At 39.8% G+C, this 20,757-nt stretch overlaps 1 protein-coding gene across 9 annotated transcripts in view; it reads right to left on the bottom strand.

Moving 5' to 3' along the window:
- The window catches only part of RBMS3 (RNA binding motif single stranded interacting protein 3), a 1,058,437-nt gene that overhangs the window by 292,913 nt on the left and 744,767 nt on the right, over positions 1 to 20,757 (bottom strand). For all 9 annotated transcript variants that reach the window (XM_058657125.1, XM_058657126.1, XM_058657127.1 and 6 more), the window contains one exon: positions 12,698 to 12,789. In XM_058657125.1, the coding sequence (XP_058513108.1) occupies positions 12,698 to 12,789 (92 nt within the window). The remainder of the gene's footprint in view (positions 1 to 12,697; positions 12,790 to 20,757) is intronic.

Raw genomic sequence — 20,757 nt, 5'->3', positions numbered from 1 at the left:
ACCATAAGTCAAAAGATGTCTCAAGGCACAGAATCTTTTAAAAGGACACGCTGCTAGATAAATGCCAACCAAATCTTACTCATCCAGTGGTCTACCCCTGGAGGAAAGGGAATAGGACTAACTGCTAAGACTCAATGAGAGATAGATTTTTAAAAATGAAAGAACACAGCAGTTCCTGGAAAAAAAAGTCTAATAGCAATAGAAATTTTCCCTGAAACTTAATGAAATTTGACTCCTGGACTCTAACAAAGATTCTGAAGGATCAGAAATTTAATAGCTGGATCCACTGGCAGATACTTCAGTATAATAACTGTTTTCATCACTTGCTTTCTACTTTTCATCAGACAGACAATTGCTTAGCCTTTGGAAGAATTAACTTGCTATGAATCATCCAATAAAATCTTGGAGCTCACAATGTATAGAACCCTATAAGAAGTACACAGATGAATCAGACAGGAGTCTTGCTACCAAACTGAGCATGATCACAAAATTAAATCAGAAACCTGCAAGTACCAGAGAGTTAAGATTGTCCTGTGATAGAAATTGCAGATGAAAGACATACAATGAATTGTTAACAAGCATAATATGTCATTAATAATCTTCTGTTTCTAATCAGTAATCATATAATGAAAATGATTCACTTGTATATTTAAATATATATTTATACATGTGTGTATATAATTTCATAATAATTAGCAATTACAGCATGTAAAAAAATAATAACGGAGGACCAAAACATGTGTGTTCAGTTTTGAAAATGAGTGGCAACGTCACAGTAACTTGGTATGATTATTCAAGAATGAGGCTTCCCAGCCTGAACGACACTGCCATTTTGGATCACATGATCTCTCATTGCTTGGGCGGGGAGCTGTGTCCTGCCCTGGGACATGTTTAGAAGCATTTTTGGCCTCCACCCACATCTTTTGATCCAGTAGTGATCACCCCAAATATTTCTAGCCATTACAGGGCACACTGATGCCTTAAGTCACTCTGCAGATTTTAGTCTAAATGGTATTTCTTTCCAGAAAGCATTCTTGAGGATCTCAGCTGAAATATGATATCTCTTCTGTGTTCCTGCATGTAAATCTTTTGATAATTATTTACTATAATATATATATAATAGTTATCCACTTACGTTGCTGGCCCTTGCTATGGTAATAGTTTAATGTGGTCTTGAGCAGTGTTTTACTGTTTGTTCTATACACACTGAATTCTAGGATTACAATTATAAAGCTCATGGAAAACAAAATAACAAAAAAGTTTAAATTTTGTCTTCAAAAAAATCTAAGACCCGGAGCAACAGCTTAGTACCTAAAATCTTTGCTTGCATGTGCATTGGGATCCCATACAGGCACTGGTCTGTGTCCCAGCGTACTTGCTTCCCATCCAGCTCCCTGCTTGTGGTTTGGGAAAGCAGTAGAGGATATCCCAAAGCCTTGTGAACCTGCATCCTTGTGGGAGACCTGGAAGAAGCTCCTGGCTCTTGGTTTCAGGTTGGCGGCTCAGCTCAGGTTGCTGCGGCCACTTGGGGAGCGAACCAGCAATGGAAAATCTTCCTCTCTGTCTCTCCTTCTTTCTGTATATCTGTCTTTCCAATAAAAATAAATAAATCCTCTTTTAAAATAAATCCAGATTATTTTCTCCCATAATGAAAAGCTTCCATGAGTTTTCTGAAGACCATGTATACAATGGGGATCGGAAGAGGATGGTCTTTGTATTTAAATATGCTATAATTTAACTGAGAAATCAACAATACTTCAATAGTTTCCCATCTAAAATTAAAAAGTAAATTAAAAAAAAAAGGTGTCTGAAGCTAAATCAAGAGAGGGGCATGTCCTAAACTAAAGTGTCACTAAGGTTTCCCTGCCAAACTAATATTTGGACACACGTCTGCAAGCACATCACTGTCAACTGTGAAAAGGAAATAGGAGTGGAAAGGCAGGAAGATTGAATCAGACAACTTGTGAACACTCAGTGCACCACGGCATTCTGAGCATCTATAGGTACATGCAGGCAGTGGGTTTTTAAAGCATCGTCATCACTGGCAAAAATTATCAGTAAGAGCAAGGCACTATGCAAATTGACACTTCGCCACAATCAAACTGTATTCATAAGTCATTGTACAGAAACCTAAAGATGACACTAATATTAGAAGAAAACTGTGATACTAGCGATGTTGAAACAAAAGGTTGTTTTGGAGTTCACAATTGTTGGTGCCTTCAATATGCTGACTTTCTGAATATATAATTTCTCACTGTATTAGGTATTATGGTAACACCCTTTAACCGAGCAACAACAAGAATTAGCACATACTCTGTATAATAATGCCCTACTATTCCACTGTGTTAACTGTCCCTATGAGAATTCCAGCCATCAGTTAAACAAATCGCTTGCCACGACTGGAACGCGCACCATATGCACGAGTTTCTCATTTCCTGGACATTATCAGCCATTAGCTGGTTTCCTGTGGCCCAGCAAACCCTGAGGTGAGAGCTGTGATCGCTCAGAAAGAACACTTCAGACATTAGTCTGTGGGCAATTTCCTTCATTAAGATATAATAACACTTTCAATCTGTAATTCTTTTGTCATATACATATGGGAAAGGCCAGAAAGTTCAAGTGAAGGGAAATGTGTGAGAAAGAAAAGCCAACAGAATAGTCATGTACAGGGCCATGCACCTGGTGAAACTTCATTAAACTCTGGGGAGCTCAGTGGTCCACAGCACGCCTGGGAAACACAGCGAGTCACCCCCACAGCGCGGAGGGAGGTTTTAGGAGCTCAGAGTGGATCTGAATGGATGCCAACTGTCTTTCCTTTCATTCCATGGCTAGGCCAGTTGTTCTTTGGCTGGCCCAAACTCCCCAGGAGATGGAATACATCTGGATTCTCTGTAATCACTACGTTCATCAAAACGGATGATGGCATCAGCTCTTTTCCTGTTTCATCTTTTAAAAAGACACACACACACACACACATATATATATATACATATTTTAAAGTCAGAATGATATATATATGTGTGTATATCTATCTATCTATCTATATATATATGTATGTATATATATATATATATATATATAGAGAGAGAGAGAGAGAGAGAGAGAGAGAGAGAAAGAGAGAGATCCCATCCATTGAGTCACTTTCCAAATGGCTACAAAAAACAATCCAGGTCAAAGGTAGGGCCAGAAATTCCATACAGGCTTCCCATATAGGTGACGGACTAGTTATCCATGTGGTTAGACTATTATTTATTGCCTTTTCAGATACTTCAGTTTGGCCCTGGAGAGAAAGCAGAGCAGCAGAATCCCAAGATGACCAAATAGGGAAATGATAAAATGATTTCAACCAGAGGAATAGAACTCCAAGAAAGCAGAGTAAGTACTCTTCTAGGGGATAATTGGAAAGGAATATGAGAAAAAAAAAATCTACAAAGAGAGATGTTGTGGAGAAGCATTGGACAACACACACACACACACACCCCACAATGAGCAGATATCACCAGGACTTGTGCAGCTTCTGAGGCTGATGTGAGAACAGGCTTTGGCAGCAGGAGCCCACATCACTGGTGGTGATGCTTGAGAGGGAATCTTGCATATTACACAGACTTTGTGTCCAATCTCGACTCCTGCCGAGGGAATGTGTAAGCAAGCCAGAAATAAACTGAGGCCACTGTGCACTAGGGGATTTTACCAAAGGGGGCAAAAAAAAGAAGCCAGGAGCTTCTTTCAGTTCTCCCACAGGGGTACAGGGACTCAAGCACTAGGGCCATTCTCTGTTGCTTTCCCTAGTACAACATTAGGGAGCTGGACAGGAAGTAGTGCTGTCAGGATGCAAACCGGTAACCATAAGGGGCGCAGGCACTACAGGTGGTGGTTTAGTTCATTCTAACACAAACCAGCCCTTTAACAGGCGGTTGTCAGAGGATGAAATTCTAACGGCCAACAGATACCCCCAAATTTTCCCAGGCTCAATAATCAATAGAGAAATAGAATGTCTTCCACGTGGCTGGCACAGAAGTGGCTACTTATCACCTCTTCCTCCAAGACTCTGCATAAGCAGGAAGACAGGGGCTGGAGCGATAGCCTGGAAGCAAAGCCAAAAATTCCAGTGGCGAACACACGGATCTTTTCTGGCATCTTAACCACTAAGCTAAACAACAACCTCTTAGAAAAACGTATAATGTTATTTGTCGTGTGTATTTTTCTGTGACTAGTTTCATCACAGATATTGCAATATGTGTCCTATTCAGATTTTAGTTAAGCGAAGTCTGACGGATTTAGGTTAACAAAACCTGTCTTCTGCCCTTGATATGCCACTTGAAAGATCGACCAAGCAGCTCTGCGACTCTGCCTTCCACACCCAGCAATGTGTGTTCCATTCCATTTCATAGAAATGTAAAAAAAAATAATAATAATAACTTCAGAGGAGAAAGTCAGTCTGTAATTGTTCTGCATGTCTACATTCTTTTGAGGTTGAGATTTCCTTTAAATTTGGACTTCTTAGATCTGGAGCAGGGGCATATATGCTTACTGAGGTCTCAATACCAACTCCTAGTGATTTGGCCAACAGATCCCGAGTTTCCTGGTGAGAATTGCTGTTTGAAGTCAGAGTTTATAAGTGCATCAAAGAAATGACAGAGGAAATTCTGGCCATGGTTAACAAAAAGCTGGAATTGAACTCAGGCCTCTGATTCAGAAAGTGAACATCCCACACAGTATCCTATGCTGTCCTAAAGGCTCACCCCGATCTCTCTTTGTCTTAAGCATCTGAAAGAGTACTTTACAAAGTTCATGGAAAAGAGAATTAACATATAAGAATATTTTGCAACAAAATATTTGCAGAGCAGGCACAGGTTTTTCATAGATTCTCCCTCCCAATAACTTACTGTAGAGGTTTCATATTTTGTGACTGTATATGCTTTACAAGTGCACTGGAATACTTGAAAGCTTTTAAAATGCAAGCATTAGTAAATTCCACTCCCAAATTCCTCCTGTAGTCGCAGTCCTCTTCAAGCCAACAGTTGGAATGAATAAATTGAAACATGGTTTGTGGCCTCAAGGATTATGTACTCCTGGACCACTGGTTAGGATAGTGAGCATCAGGGAAAGCTAGCTTAGAATCACAACAATTTTTGAGAGATGAAACTATTATAAACCAACACACAGGAAAGAACAGGGTGAGGAGGCAGGGGAGAATAGGGATGGATGAACAGGATGTGGGCGGGATCCCTATACCTACAAAACCATATTATTTGAAAATGATAATAATAAGGGAAAAAGAAAAATAAATCATCAACTTCCAGCCATGTAAACCAAGGGCTCTAAAGACATGAAATTATTAACAATATTGTCTACTTTGCTGCTTTGCTTCAAAAGTGCAATAGCCAAACATAACGAAAGCGTTAGAGAACAGTATTAACAGCTTTATGATTTTTTTTTTACAAGAAGAAAGATTTCAAAACAGGTTTTGGTTCAGATACAGACTTCACTCTAAACAAATGTAGTAATTTGGAACATCTACTATTTATTAATCTATAAAATCAAGGTAATAATATTTGCCTTATAAAATCCTGGCAAGAATTACATGAGATAATGACTATAGATATGCTTAAAACATTTGCTCTCTTAAAGCAGGTGCTCAGAAATATAATCCCTTACCCCACCTCCTTTGTCTGCTCCTTAGCAGACACAGAGTAACCAGCAGTAACACTGAGAGAGAATTGAGTTGCATATATCAACAGTCAGCAGACTCCCCAATTTGGGTGTGTAATAACTATTCATAGAATGCGCATAATGCATAAGTTTCAATATGTCAGTTCATCCAATCATTTTCTTGAGGGTAGAACAGAACGAAATGCTGAAAGTAACTACGCTTGATTGGGAGTTGGAGCCAGGGACCTTTCCATCTCTTCTTGTATTTTCACAGGGGTTATGATATAGTCCCGCTGATCATTCTCTCTTGCATACTCGTTAGGAGAATAACTCACCTTACTGGGGAACAGGAGAGCAAAAATGCTGCTCCCTCCTGTGTTCAGGCACTCTATCTGCCAGAGGCAAGCACATTCTCGATTTCCTTCTAGGTCATAAAAATCCAAGACCTGATCTTTTGGCGGGGTGCCCGAAGTTCTCCAGCACTCCCTGTGACTGGATGGATAAATCAAATTTTGGCATTTGGTATTAACAGACTCATTTTCAGCACACATGTAAGCCGCCTTTTCTTAATGCAACACAGCCAGTTCATTCAATTAGAACTTTTCTTGTTTTGATGGATTTCTTGGTCATTTTCTGTGAGATCACAATCTACATAGCTACAAAGCGATGCCTTTAATTAGACCACCTCAATCTCCAACAACGAGGACCAAAGAAAGGACCTTTTCTTTTCAGGTTTGAGAATTCATTATTGAAGCCAGAAATGAAGACTTCTTATTATTAGGTTTTTTTCAGCAGAACATCAAGAAATGAGTTATTGATTGAGATCAGCCTGTGGATATGTTCCCTTCAAAGACTTTGGATGAAAGTGTTTCTATTTTTCTCAGTTTGAAGAGATTGTATTGTATACGCAGTTTGCAGTAAGAAAGTTTCTAGTGAACTGGTAGAGAACCCAATTTAGGATCCTAGGGTAACTTTTTTGTTGATTTTTGTGCCCAAACTTAGCATGGCAGAAAATTCAATAAGATTAAGAACCTCCTATTTCACTAACAAATACAAGGAAAAGTCCTTAAAAAAAATAGACAAGTATTCCCAGGCATTTTATATACAAATCATATGAATGGGGTTAATAAAAATATTTAACTTTAGAGGATTTTGCTTCAAAACCTTCAAATTATGAATGAGTATTATTAAGATAAGCCCTGAATATTTTAATATTGAGTTTTGCATCCTTACATTCAGTATGAAGATCACAAAACAAATTGAGCCAACTTTACATAACTCACAAAGCATACATTCACCAATAGTTCATACATGTGTCAAAGACCAAACATCATTATTTCTTTCACGGAATATGTCAGAAATTTTAATCATGAGGAAAATAATCGTAAATCCTTTTCATGAGAGTTTTCCTGTTTGGAATGTATCTCACAGGAACCCAAGACACAAACATTCATTTTAGGAAATGAGAATGAGCAGTTTTCATGATGTCAACCAAAACTAAGGAACTATGTTAAGAGCAACTTTGAACTGCTGTTCTTTCAAGCAGTTACTTCAAATGTATTTCATGGCCGAGGTGCATGACATGTTGTCATACCTTTATATGTACTGGTAGAACAAAACAGCAAGACTTGAAGATGCTACATGTTGGTGAAACAGTATTTACTGCCTCATTTAGACTTGTTCTTGAGAACAATCTGAGAAATGGACCAATATGATGGGTTGGAAGATGGACAGCCTTCAATCAAATAGAGGAGTAATGGTAGTGTATACAATATCTTTTAGTATTATGTAGAACATGTAAGGTATAGATAGCAGCCAAAGTCCAAATTTAAGTTCACAAAAAGCATGCCCTGCTTCAAGTTATACGGAAACCGTTTGCATTCTCCTGCATGGGATACCCTGAAGAAGCTGACTCCTGGCTCCTGGCTTTGGATCAGCTCAGCTCCAGCTGTTGAGACCATCTGGGGAGTGAATCATCAGACGAAAGATCTTCCTCTATCTCTCCTTCTCTGTATATCTGACTCTTCAATAAAAATCAATAAATATCTTTTTTTAAGATAATAATAAGACATTATTCTGTAGAAATCAGAATCCACATACAGAATTTCCTGAGCATTATATAATGTACTGATGAGTTTCTAATGTTGCCTCAGGAAGTAATACATCCATAATTAACCTTTGAGTTGTCTTTGAGTTTGGGAATATACTACCTACATGGAAATCCTTGAGAGTCTCTGTGTTTTTCTAGTTCACTAAAAGCTGTACTTCATTTTAGTACTCTGTTGGTCATGGACATCAAATAGCTTGCTTATTTTGCTCTTCGTAGAAGTGGTAAAATACAAGTCCTATCACTTTGACTAGGTAGCTTCAGTTGACAAATTACATCATGAGGCTAATGTTTATGCTTTTGTTAAGAAAGAATCAAGTATATTCTATAAAGTAAGTCCTGCCATAATTAAAATTCTTAAATATGGCTGGTAGGTCCCCAGTGATATATTGTATTTTGTAAATTAATTGTGCACAAATGCAAACACACATTTATCTGCTTCCTTTTATTCATTGATTTTTGACTCCATCTCTTTCTGTGGCAAGTGAAAAATCAACTCCATTTGCTTTTCTCCCCCTTAGATAACTTCTTATCAAGGTCCCTGATTTATGGGTCTTATGCCCTGGTTCTAATTCAGTTCTATGCAATGATAAGCTTTTCTGTTACCCCTATCTGACATTCTCTGGGACAGTGGTCCTTTTAGTGATGGCTTAATTTTGATTTATTCAACACATTTCACAGAGCAGTGAATCACCTCTGAGAACTTGAGTGGTAGACCTCAGGAATCCTTACTTAGATTCCAAGAAGAATGAGTATCTCTCTACAGCCCTTTAGAATTGACAGCAAAAAAAGGAGAACTGTGAGTCTTGAAATAATGTAAGGCTCATCTGCTAGTAATTGGTGATGGTTTAATAGCTAAAGCCTTTCCGCAGTTTCCAAACTTACATGCAGCAAAAAAGTCAACGTCCAGATCTGAGTATCTCTGCCACAGAGACTCCATGTGGCCATCGGAAATAATAGGTAAGTAGAGCCCCTGGATTGCAAAATCCAGAGTAATGTGACTAAGCAATCAAGAAACTCAATGCACGTGACAAAGCAAGGATTCTATGCCTACTGGCATGATTTGATACGGACTATATATCAGTGGTTCATCCTTATCATCCAGTTTCATAAGAGGTATTTTCCTCTAGCTGCACAGATGATCATGCTTCTGTTTTGGTTTTTTATCATGGGGGTTCCACGTCATGAGTCGCTGCACTCTGAAGAGCAACCACTGACCTTTTTGAGATGATGGCACCAACAGTTGTGATAACTGGGTAAGACTTTGTGATGGGCTGTCTTGGGAAAGGAACTACTGCATACCACCAAAATAGATGTGTGGACGTACTCTGGCGTCCTTTCAGAACACATAAATCTTCCACCTTTCACATATGTGTGGGCATAATGGTGTCGTGAATGTTGGACAACTAAAGGGATAAACTTTATCCTTTTTCTTGACAGCAAACACAGAGAAGCTAAGCTATTCATCACCCAGACTCTCTCACAGCTACGAAATGAACCACATAAGCCAATTTCACCTTTGATGTGTTAACAAAAGTAGCTGAGATGGTTTTCTGGGAAAAAAAATTTAAAAAGACAAAATCAGCCCTAATGCTCCTTGTAGAAACGAAAGCTGCAATATTGGAAGACATCATATTAATTGTGGGATGAATGCCAGAATCAAAGGATGGCAATGGAGCATTGACCTTCAATGGCGCTCCAAAGCCTTTGCTCCTTACTGCCTGTCCATGTCCCTCCAGGAATGCAAGAAACACCTGTGTGGTACACCTGTAGGAAACACCCATAGGAAACATCTGTGAGGTAGCTAATGTTGGTGAGAATTTCTTGACTCCAGTCATATTATGTTTATGAAGACACGGATTCATTTGTCAATAGCCTTCTTTCATGTGCATTAGGTTGGCTCATACATGATAGCCAAATCTCTTAGTCTACAGCGATAGCATTCTGGAAGTTAAAATAAATGTTTAAAATTCAGAATACGAAAGAGATTTTCTTTCATTGTATTCTTCTTCCCTGGTACCAGGTCTGGCATAAAGTAGCCAAGAGAAGTCTGGACGACAGAAGCTATTTATTATATCTTTTATGAAAATACTTAGCAATAACACAAGACCGAAAGTATATATTTGAATTATTGGAGGCTTAAGAGCAAATTAAATTCAAAGTAAAAATATCAAGTGTTTAAGCAATTCACGTTTACTAAACTGTTATTACTAACTTAAGTATTTTTAAAAATTACTTGCGTATTTTGTGTCAGCCTCATAGAACTCCTATAGACAAAGTACTGTGTCATTGTTGGACACACTCAGAGATATTCAGATAACCTCGGCAAGGTCACTCAGCACAGTGGTATAGGATTCAAGCCAAGTTGATAGTCCTCCAAACCCATGTTTTCAAGCATACTGCATTACTGGAATATTCTAAACCTGCTCAGCTTATATAGGTGTATCCTTTGATCTTAAAAAAATGCCTTTTTGTCTGAAATGCAAGTGCACAGAAAATGTTAGTGCATATCAATATTTATCAGCTATTAGTCAATGATCACTTCCAGCTAAAATTTTTCTTATGTATACATTTAGATTAGTTAGTTTAATAATGGCATTTATACAGGGACTTTCAGATTATCCGCACATTGGCGCTGGGAACTTAGATTTTTTTTTCTTTTTTGGTAGCATGTTATTTTGAAATCCTGGGGTCTTTAAAATGTGACACCTTAGTTGTCACATTTTAAGTAGGATATTGACAACAGCAAGGATGCACAAAGGAGATTCAGCGGACACTTAAATAGCAAAAAAAAAAAAAAATACAGTGCAGGGTTTCACATACCCTGCAGACTGCAGATTTATATGATAATAAATAATAGTTATCACCAGGACAAAGGGAAAAATGCCGTGGAATCCAATAGCTCAGTGAGAAATCTGCTAATACAGGTGGTTGCTCTTGTTTCATTTCTTTGCCAAACGGAGGCTATTTATTTGCTTCTGGGTAGTTAAATTATAGAGTGCTATATTGCTGAAAGTTTTCCAGTAGGAAGATGTGAATCTCAAGCTCCAGATGAAAACTTGCAGAGCAAAGGGGAACAAGAACTTATTTACCTGATAACATAACTGAGAAGCTAAGCTCTGAATAACACTGAAAAGTTACCTTCAACCTTACCATTGAAATCTCCTGACTGTGTACCTTGGTCATGGGCCAAATGCTGACTGCAGCGAAAAATCACTGTAGGAGTTGTTTAAAGTATTTCACTTTGGATAGTCTTCTGACGAGGTGGGATGCCAGTGATGGAGTTGTGTGTGTGTGTGTGTGTGTGTGTGTGTGTGTGTGCGTGTCCATGTGCTTGTTTGTAAGAAAGACAGAAAGGTGGGGGAAACAAAGATTCTTTAAGATTCACAATGCCCAGAAACCACAGGAAGAATCCGTGATGTCCTCTCTGAGGGTGTTGTTTTCTATTTCAGCTAAAGCACTCTACTGTGCATAAACCTGACAACTATGTTTTCTCATTCGTTTCCTGTCTGTGAGACATTGTGATTGAAGCTGTCATTTAACTACTTTCACAAGTAACCTTTACACTAAGACATGTATTCAATGTTCTTACTAATTAGGGATATTAATTTGATAAACCTTGGTTTGTGACCAAAGCCAAAGCTTCCAGGCATAATTCTGATGAGGAATACATTACACAGCTGAAAGAATTCAAATTCTAATTTGTACCGCATCAAATAACAGCTAATGTGTCATAAAGGACAATGAGTCCACCAAAGTAATCTACATGGAAAATGACTCGCGAAAGGTTAGCAGCTCTGGACTGTATCAGTTTGTTGGAAGATGACTGCAGATGCAGGGAAGCAGATATCTCACCTCTAGTGATCTGAGTTTAAGTTGGAAAATGGTATCACAGGGTGTAACAATCAGAACAGAATCAACATGACCTGAAATTTGATTATGCCATCTTTTTATCACAGCTATTTTATGTATTTGTTTATCTGAAAGGAAGATCGACCGGGAGAAAACCAGGCTGAAAGACAGACTCAACATGACATGCTGGCTAACTGTCCAAATGTCTGTAACACAGGAGATCTTTAAAGTACTTAGACCACTTGAGCACAAATGAAAAATGATCATTTAAAGCAAATATCTATCAATCATCTACATGTGATGTTACTCTTCACTTTTTAAACTTTGAAAACAGTTACAGATTTCCAGAATGCAAAATATCTCAGAGAAATCACAATAGTTTCCCCAAAATTTACCTCTTAAACAATTATAGGACTATGTGAAAATCCAGAAATTGCCATTAGTACAATCTGCTTCTATAGCTCTATGTTATTCAAACTAGGCAGACATTGTAGCTACTACCACAATCAGGACATAAAGTTAGTATAAATGATGTTATTTCCTGTCTTAGCCAGCAAAATGCATTATTCTTTCAGAAAGAAAGATTCCAGACTACTTACTTTACATAGCAGTAAATGCTTAATGAAAATTGAGACTACCCAGGAATGAATTATCTAGGAAAACACGATGTATAAGGACCAACGTGAGATTCCAGAGATACAGAGGACGACGCACACCATCCCTAGCTAACTTCCCTACACGGTACAGAGAACACCGCCATTCAACAAGCAACTCTGCCCAGGAGGGGATGAGCCACAGTGTAAACACAGAGTTTATCAGGCAGATACTGTATCCCCAGTCTCACACACAACTGAGCATCTCAAGGGTTCAGAAGTCGCTAATGAAGCTATAACAACAGAAGAGCACATCTGTAAACACACACAAAGATACAAGATCAGCTAGGTTCTTCCAAACCAAACCTATCACGAGGTCTATATTCTCTAAAAAGGCAAATTGAAGCCAAACACTTGCAGTTCCAGCTTCTGAGACAACTTACCACCAAGAGGACGTATTTGACCACATACACAATGTAAACATTGATCTTACCTTGGCCATCTGTGCCTGCACTCCATTTGCCTTGAGAGATGCAACTGCCTTCTGTGCAGCGGCGGGACTGTCAAAATCTACAAAACCATAACCTGTGAAAAGAGAAAACCTGTTAACAGAACTCACAGATAATTGTGCCTTTATCCTATGAGTGACTACAGGTCTGCGGTAACACGTATGCTCATTTCATCAAATGCATGACCCTGGCTGAACACAAAGGCCCTCAAATTAGTACTTGATGGTACCTTGGGAAAGAAACCACCCCATGTCCAGCTACAAAGCAGTAGCCTATCTTCAGTGGAGGATGCTTTGTAAATCAAGCCTATTGCCAGAGTCCTAATTTGAAGCAAGCTGGTGAATAGTCATGCTATGTATTCATTGTTCAGCTATGTTCTTTCTTCCTTGGATTTGCTGTAAGAGCCCACAGAACAACTGCTTGAAAGTAGAAAAAAAAAAAGGTCTCCCTAAAATAAATTCTCAGAAACTAAGAAATGTGTATAAATAAAAATCAGAATAAAAACCTAATAATTATCACAGAACCTGATACACAATAGACATTTAATCAATATGCATTAACTGTCTGGGCAAATACTGATTCTGAAATAAAGCAAGGCTTTAAATCTAGTTCCATTTGGATTTATTCTATTTTTTGTAATTGGAAAGGCAGATATTCAAAGAAAAGGAAGATGCAGAAAGAAAGATCCTCCATCCACTGGGTCACTCTCCAATTAGCCACAATGGCCTGAGCTGAGCTGATCAGAAGCCAGGAACCAGGAGCTTGTTTCAGGTCTTCCATGCACGTGCAGCGTCCCAAGGCTTTGGGCCATCCTGGACTGCTTTCCCAGGCCACAGCAGGGAGCTGGATGAGAAGTGGAGCAGCTTGAACACGAACTGGTACCCATCTGGGATCACAGCAGATGCAAGGTGAGGATTTAGCCATTAGGTTATCATGCTGGGCCCAAATCCAGTTCCATTTGATTACTAAAATCACAGTCCTTTACAACATCTTGTGCCTCTCAATTTGAAGCTCAAATAATTTTCTTGGACTCTTAATTTATCTTCAGTTAAGAATGATTGCAGAGATAAATATTCAAGCTCTTTTTAAAGATTTATATATTTTTATTGCAAAGTTTTATATATATATATATATATATATATATATAGAGAGAGAGAGAGAGAGAGAGAGAGAGAGATAGGAGGAGAGACAGAGAGAAATATCTTCCGTCCAATGATTCACTGCCCAGGTGACCACAACAGCTGGTGCTGTGCCAATCCGAAGCCAGCAGCCAGCAGTTCTTCCAGGTCTCCCATGCAGGTGCAGAGTCCCAAGGCTTTGGGCTGTCCTCAACTGCTTTCCCACGCTACAAGCAGAGAGCTGTATGGAAAGTGGGGTTGCCGGGATTAGAACCAGTGCCCATATGGGATCCTGGCACCTTCAAAGCTAGGACTGTAGCTGCTAGGCCACAGTGCTGGGCCCTCAAGCTCTTTTTAAAACAAGAAACAAATGCCCAACTTATTTGTTACTGCTGCGCAATCTGAAAGAGTCATACGAGTTGCCTATTGTTATGATTGCATGTTTGGAAGTGTGTATATGACAGGGATATTATTTTTAAAATGTGAAAGCTTTAAATAAAGGATAAGTTTAGCACTGGCGCAGTGGTATAGTAGATTAAGTCTGTATCTGCAACTCCGGCATCCCATAGAAGCACCGGTTTGTGTTCCATCTCCTCTGCACCATCTCCAGTCCAGCTCTCCACTAATGGGCTGGGAAAGCAGCAGATGATGGCTAAAGTACTAGGGTAGAGCATCACTCGGGAGACTCTGAAGAAGGTCCTGGTTCCTGGCTTCTACCTGGCCCAGCCCCAGCCATTATATTCATTTGGGGAGTGAATGAGTGACTGGGAGATTCTCTCTTGCCCTCTCTCTCTTCTTTGTCAGTGTGTATGTGACCCTCCTCTCTCTCTCTGTAGTTCTGCCCTTTCAAATTAAAATGAATCATAAATCTTAAAAATGAAGTTTATTTTGGTACAAATAGTGATATTTGTGCATTTCCATCCAACTCTTTGGAGACTCTTCTTAGGCATAAACCACGTGTGATTTTGCATCAGAATAAATGCATTTTTAAACTCCAGCTTCTATAAACTTTTAAAAGTAGACTGGTATTTAGATGTGACAAAGAAGTAGGCAGTGAGACAAAGCTAAAGAAAAGAATATTTTGCATGCCCTTAATCTTCTTAATATTAGCCTAAGGTTTAACCTAACAGCAAGGCCAACTGCCAAGAGTATTTCAAAAAAGGTTCAAGAGTATGAGGGTAGGTTGGGTGGGCATCCTAGTAAGCCCACCTTGTGTGTCCTCCAACTTGTCTTGTCGGAAAGAATCTGCTCTGTAAGCCCACAGGTGTCTCCTGGTGGTTTCTGGGGACAGTCATTGGCACAAACCCACTAACCATGCACTGTGCCCCCCAACTAGATAACCAAAGGAGAGTGCATGAGAATTCAATTACCAACTTGCATCTTTTAATTAACTTTTTAATTTTCTCTTCTTAAACCCCGTCTTCTTTTTCTCTCACACAGCATGTTATTCTAAAATGAACTTGTTACACAGCAGTGTACCATAAAACGCTCTTAAAAAGCCGGGCAGGGAAGCTGTGAAGTTTGCGTCTCTAATCCTGAAGGAAGTCTGTTCTATAGAGTACTGCTCATTCTTATCTTACCACAAACTATTTTGATGATAGGACTATTATCACCCACGAAGAAAAGTAAGGGAAACAACAAGCTTTAAGAACTTGAAAAAGTCAAGAAGTACAAAAGTGGGAAAAGGAAAGTAAAAGTAAAATTTATGTTTCAAAGATTTACTCATTTTTATTGGTACAGATTTACAGAGACCAAGAGATAGAGGAAAAGACCCTCTATCCACTGGTTCACTCCACAAAGGGCCAGCCAAGTTGAGCTGATCCAAAGCCAGGAGTTAGGGGTTTCTTCCTGGTCTCCCTTTATGGGTACAAGATCCCAAGGTTTTAATCCATCCTTCACTGCTGTCTCAGGCCCTATCCAGAGAACTGGATGGGAAATGAAGCAACCAGGACGTGAACTGGCACTCATATCAAATGCCAGTGCATGCAGGTAGAGGCCTGCTGAGCCAACACACCAGCCCCACAAAACTAGAATTTGGACACTATTGCCCATGTGCTGAATGCCATGCATTGTCACCTCGTGAAGTAACAGCTTTGTGTATGGCTGCCTTCATGCCCATATGTGCCCTGACACCACACTGGAAAAACTGAGGCTCGGTTATGGTAACACACAGCTGTCTTAACATTAGAAGCAATTCCAATGGTATATTCAGAGGCCGACATCAAGTCTGCAAATGTTCTTTCCAATAAACTATCAGACACACAAGATAATCAAAAGTGCCATGGTCCCTGACACCTACATTGGAGTTCAGATGAAGCTCCCAGATCCTGGCTTCTGCTGACTAAACTCAGTTCATTGTAGCCATTTGGGGAATGAATCACTCGACAGAAGGTCTCTCTCACTCTCTTTCAATAAATAGCACACATCTTTAAAAAATATTTAAAAGAAAAAGAAGAAAACAATTCATAGGATGTTGAAAATCGGACAGGAAACAAAAAGTAATGCTGCGTTCAGTTAGCACATCTAGTAAATGGAGTGGTTGAGTTCTGAGTTGAACTTTGCAAATGGAGTTTGGACAGCCATTACCTCCCACCTCATAAATTAGCCAACCTCTCTTCTTCATTCACAGATTCATATGTTCACTCTCAAGTGTCAAGAACAATGTAAACTGATGGAAAAATAATACTAGCTCCCATTATGTAATAGAAATTTGAATTGAGACACTAAATAATAATAATACAAACAAATCTATGATAGGACTGACATTGCAGCATAGAGCTGGCACAGGCATCTCATATCACAGTTCCAGTTTGAATTTCAGAGTTAAGGGAAGACAACTCACACATTTGGGACCCTGCAACCCATGTGGAAGACTAGGGTGGAGTAATAAGGTCCTGGCTTTGGTTTGGCACAGCCCCAACTATTGTGGCCATTTAAAGAACAAACCAGCAGATAGAAGACCCATTCTCTCTCTTTCCATCTCTCTCTCTCTCTCTCATGCCCCTGCCTTTGGGTTAACTAACTAACTAAAGAAGCAATACATTTGAAGAAGCCTCCACATTATTATTTAAGTTCACTGTGAACGGAGGTGGTCAGCAAAGTGAGGCGACTCATAGGCTACTGCTAGAGTCCAGAGAAAAGGCAGCTGGATACAGGATGGAGCACATGAGGTGAATGTTTTGAGTTACATTTTGGAAATGGAGTTCACAGGATCTGGTGATGGGTTAAGTAGGTTATGGGTTAAGGAAGATTTAAGTCACAGGGATTACTGCATTATACATGTGTATTTTTTTCCACAAGCCATTGGTTGAGAAATGAGGAGACTGAAGGAGGATCCAACAGGAAAGAGGGGACAGATTAAAGCACTGATTATAGAATATCAGGTGGCATTTGGATATACCAGACTGATGATCAGAAAAGGGGATGGAATTAAAAATGCAAGTTCAGAGGGCAACAAAATAAAGATGTTATTTACAGAGCTTGAAATAGACAATACACCCAGATTAAGTGTGAAAACATTGGGACCCAGATAAGCAACTTGATCACTTTCTGCATGTCAGTGTCAGGTAAGAAAATGAGATACCCAACAAAGCTGAAGTTGGAATTGGGGACGGAAAAGAGGCCATGGAAAGAGGAGAGGGTGTGGAACCAAGGAATAAAGCTATTCCAAGAAACAAGAAGAAACCCACTGTGTCAGTGCTACTGCCGATCCTGGATTGCACCTTCCAAGTCCTGCGTTCTCGGGAATACTGCTCAACACTGGAACTGCTCTGGATGACGGCGGCCACACCTCTCCTATCAGAACTTGTCTTGCTTATTCCTCTGCACACCAGCTCTTCCCTACCTAACCCACAAAGCTTCTTTCGTATTTCTAATCAACGGGGCAGAACTGAGTCCTTTCTCCTGCCCCTTCTTCGCCACTAAAAGGCCTTTCTCCTTACAAGACTCACATCCCAGAGCAGGATGGGGCCCAAGCCAGAGAAACCTCCTTCAATGACATTGTGAGCAAGGACAGTGTAAGTGACCAGGGTGTTTAGGAACATAAATAGTATAAACCCGACTTGCTTCAGGCAAGCAGCAGGCATTGAAACCTGTGTGAGTGGATGGAAAGCAAGAGAAGGAAAAGGAATTTAAAGAGAGGGGTTTACAGTTCTCAGCAAAGCACTGGTGGTGGAGAAAGAAACTTGAGATGGGTTTGGCAGGGCTATTAGGTCAAAAGAGCTGTCTCTGTTTACATTAAGGCATAAATTACTATGTCGATATGCCTCTGTGTGTGCACGCACATGTAAGCACATGTGCCCAACATGCATGTCTATCTCCCCAACATACATGTCTACCAGTGTAAAGCCAGGCTATTTCCTTAAGTTCTTCAACAATATCTATGGACTGCCTAATCTTCTTATTTTTAACTTTGCATTTTTAAATGTTGAGTAAAAATTAGCTAGAAAACAAGAGATGAAAGTTTAAGAAGGGCAAGGGGATAATCTATATAACACTTCTGGAAAAAGGGAATGGGAGATTATGGAATATAATTATAGAATACGATGGTAACATGGAGCCTAGGCTCAACAAATACTTGTCAGACTTAGATAAAAGCATTCTTAAAAGAGGCTTTATGAGATGTCAGTGGGAAAATCACTGACAAAAATGTTTGTTGATACCTTCGGACTACCAAGAATAAAAGCAAATGCCAAAAGGACCTGGTTCGGCTTGGTAAAGAAGAGGATTTCCTTGCTAGAGGGCTCTCACCCTTGTTTCCACTCTGAATTCTTCCCTGTAGCTTCCACCTCCACGTACATCAGGATATTACAACATCAGGACACTGGCCTCCAGGGCTGAACTCCAATCCAAACACAAGAGATCTGTGAGAGCAGGACGCACCCTGAGGTTTCTTTGCATACTGGGGGAATTAAGGCTGTGCTTGGAGAAAAGCAAACTTCTAAAGAGCCTGGGGAAGGAGAAAGAGTGAAGCCTTTATACAAAACATCTGTGACCATGGCTCAGAGCCAATGGGGGCAAGGACTTCACAAACACAATTAGAAATAAGGGATGAGCTATCAAGTCTGAAGTATTTCACCAAATTATTTTCCTAAAATTCACTTGTGTTCATTAAAACGAAACTCCAGAGGAAAGCTGGTTGAGACTCCCCTGAAAAATATTCCCCACCAAGAAATAAACATTGCAGTCCTGAGTTCTACGTGACAGCATACACTACATCACAATCAGAAGAAAAGAAAATGAAATATAAGGTTGCCTCCAAAGAATAATGGTGCATTTCCTGAAGACTAAGGCAACTTCAATTTGGTTTCAATTTGCTTTCCTTAATGATAAATAATCAAGACTGAGGGCAGGAGCCTCTGTACCTACATCTGTTGAGGGGAAGGGCAGAGAGATTAGTTCAGTTCCAGCTAATCATGTTTTATGGTAACTGCTAACACCCTCAACAAAACCCTGCAGAATGCTCACCATCACAACTCCAGCCCAAGTGGCTCCAAGCCCACCCAGCCACTCTCTCAATTACAGAATTCAGCTTGGCAGCAGGTTCAAATGAATTAAAACTGAATGTCACTGTTTACCCCACACACCCCTTGTCCTTTTTTTTTTTTTTTTTTTTTTGCCTTGTCAGGAGGAGAGGGCCAGCAGTTCTGCAATCAGCAGGAAGTGGAGCAGTGAACAAAGAACCGACTCTGTGATAATTAGGTCATTCACCAAATGCACTAGTTCCATTGGCAGGGATAATCAATGCTTTCCTGGAATGCTTTAAGCCTTGTGTGTTAATTCAAAGCTTTCTAGTTCTTGTTGCATGACAAGCATGATGACTTCATAGAAAATGCATGTGTTATACTTTATCTCATACAGAGATATTAAAAAACAGATATGAAAAACTACAGAATTCTATGAGTAACAACATTACCAGGGGTTATTAATCTTTTTTCCTTTGTTTGTTTGTTTGTTTGTTTTTGCAGGCCACCTTCTTCCTTGAGCTCTGTGCCATTGCATTCTTCTACATTCTTCTAATTCATTTGGGATCTCGCAAAATGTCTCTCAGTATCAGCAGTTGATTTTATGTTTCCTCATGACTGTGGTCTCCTCAAATGGATCGCTTGTTTCTGAAATTTGGGATTGGATTGGGGTGTGTGTGTGTGCTGTTGTGTGTGCACGCACTTGGGGAGGGGGAAGGTAAAAGCAGAACCCCTGCCCCAGATTTGCAGTGGTGTCTGTCATCACCCCAGGAACACTTGCTCTCGGAGTCTAACTGCACACTAAATTTCACAACATTTGTATTATCCTTCCTCTTCAGAATGACTGACACAAAAGCCCACTTGAAGCACAGATGGCTTGGTGTAACACCCAACTTCTTTCAAAGACCATCCAGCTGTGAGTCAAATGTGATTTCAAAACTCCTTGGCTGGGAATTATATGTGCAACTGAAATTCTGCTCAACTGTAACCAGCAAAGATGTTTAAGAATCGCCCTAGAGTCACTTTTCTTCCGCTTCCATTTAGGTGGAGCCTTTCTCTGTGGATGCTGCCTCTGCTCAGAGCGGTCAGATTGGGGGGTCAGAGGGTAACAGCGGGTCTGCGTGAAGCAAGAAGAAGGGCACAGGCTGCCAGGTGTCGCCTGGAATGGTGCTACCTGCATGCTTCTGGATGTCTCGTGTATCCTTATACTATTAAGTGATTGCTAGCTGTCTTCCCTTATTATAGAATTTTCAAGTCTCCTGTGTTACGTGATCAAAGAAGGGCTGAGAGCTGCACAACAGCTTTTCTACTCATGAAAACAAACCACGAAGAAGACCTGGTTATTTCTTCAGCGTCTTCTTTTGCAGTGGCTTTTTGCGATACATCATTAGAGGGAAGCAGGGTGTTGCAGAGGCACAAATACAGCAGCCATGTGCCCTAACTGACATTTGTGAAAAATAAAAG

The sequence above is a fragment of the Ochotona princeps genome, chromosome 30 (assembly GCF_030435755.1).
Source record: "Ochotona princeps isolate mOchPri1 chromosome 30, mOchPri1.hap1, whole genome shotgun sequence".
Taxonomy (NCBI): Eukaryota; Metazoa; Chordata; class Mammalia; order Lagomorpha; family Ochotonidae; genus Ochotona; species Ochotona princeps.
This window is presented reverse-complemented; position numbering and strand designations above follow the sequence as displayed.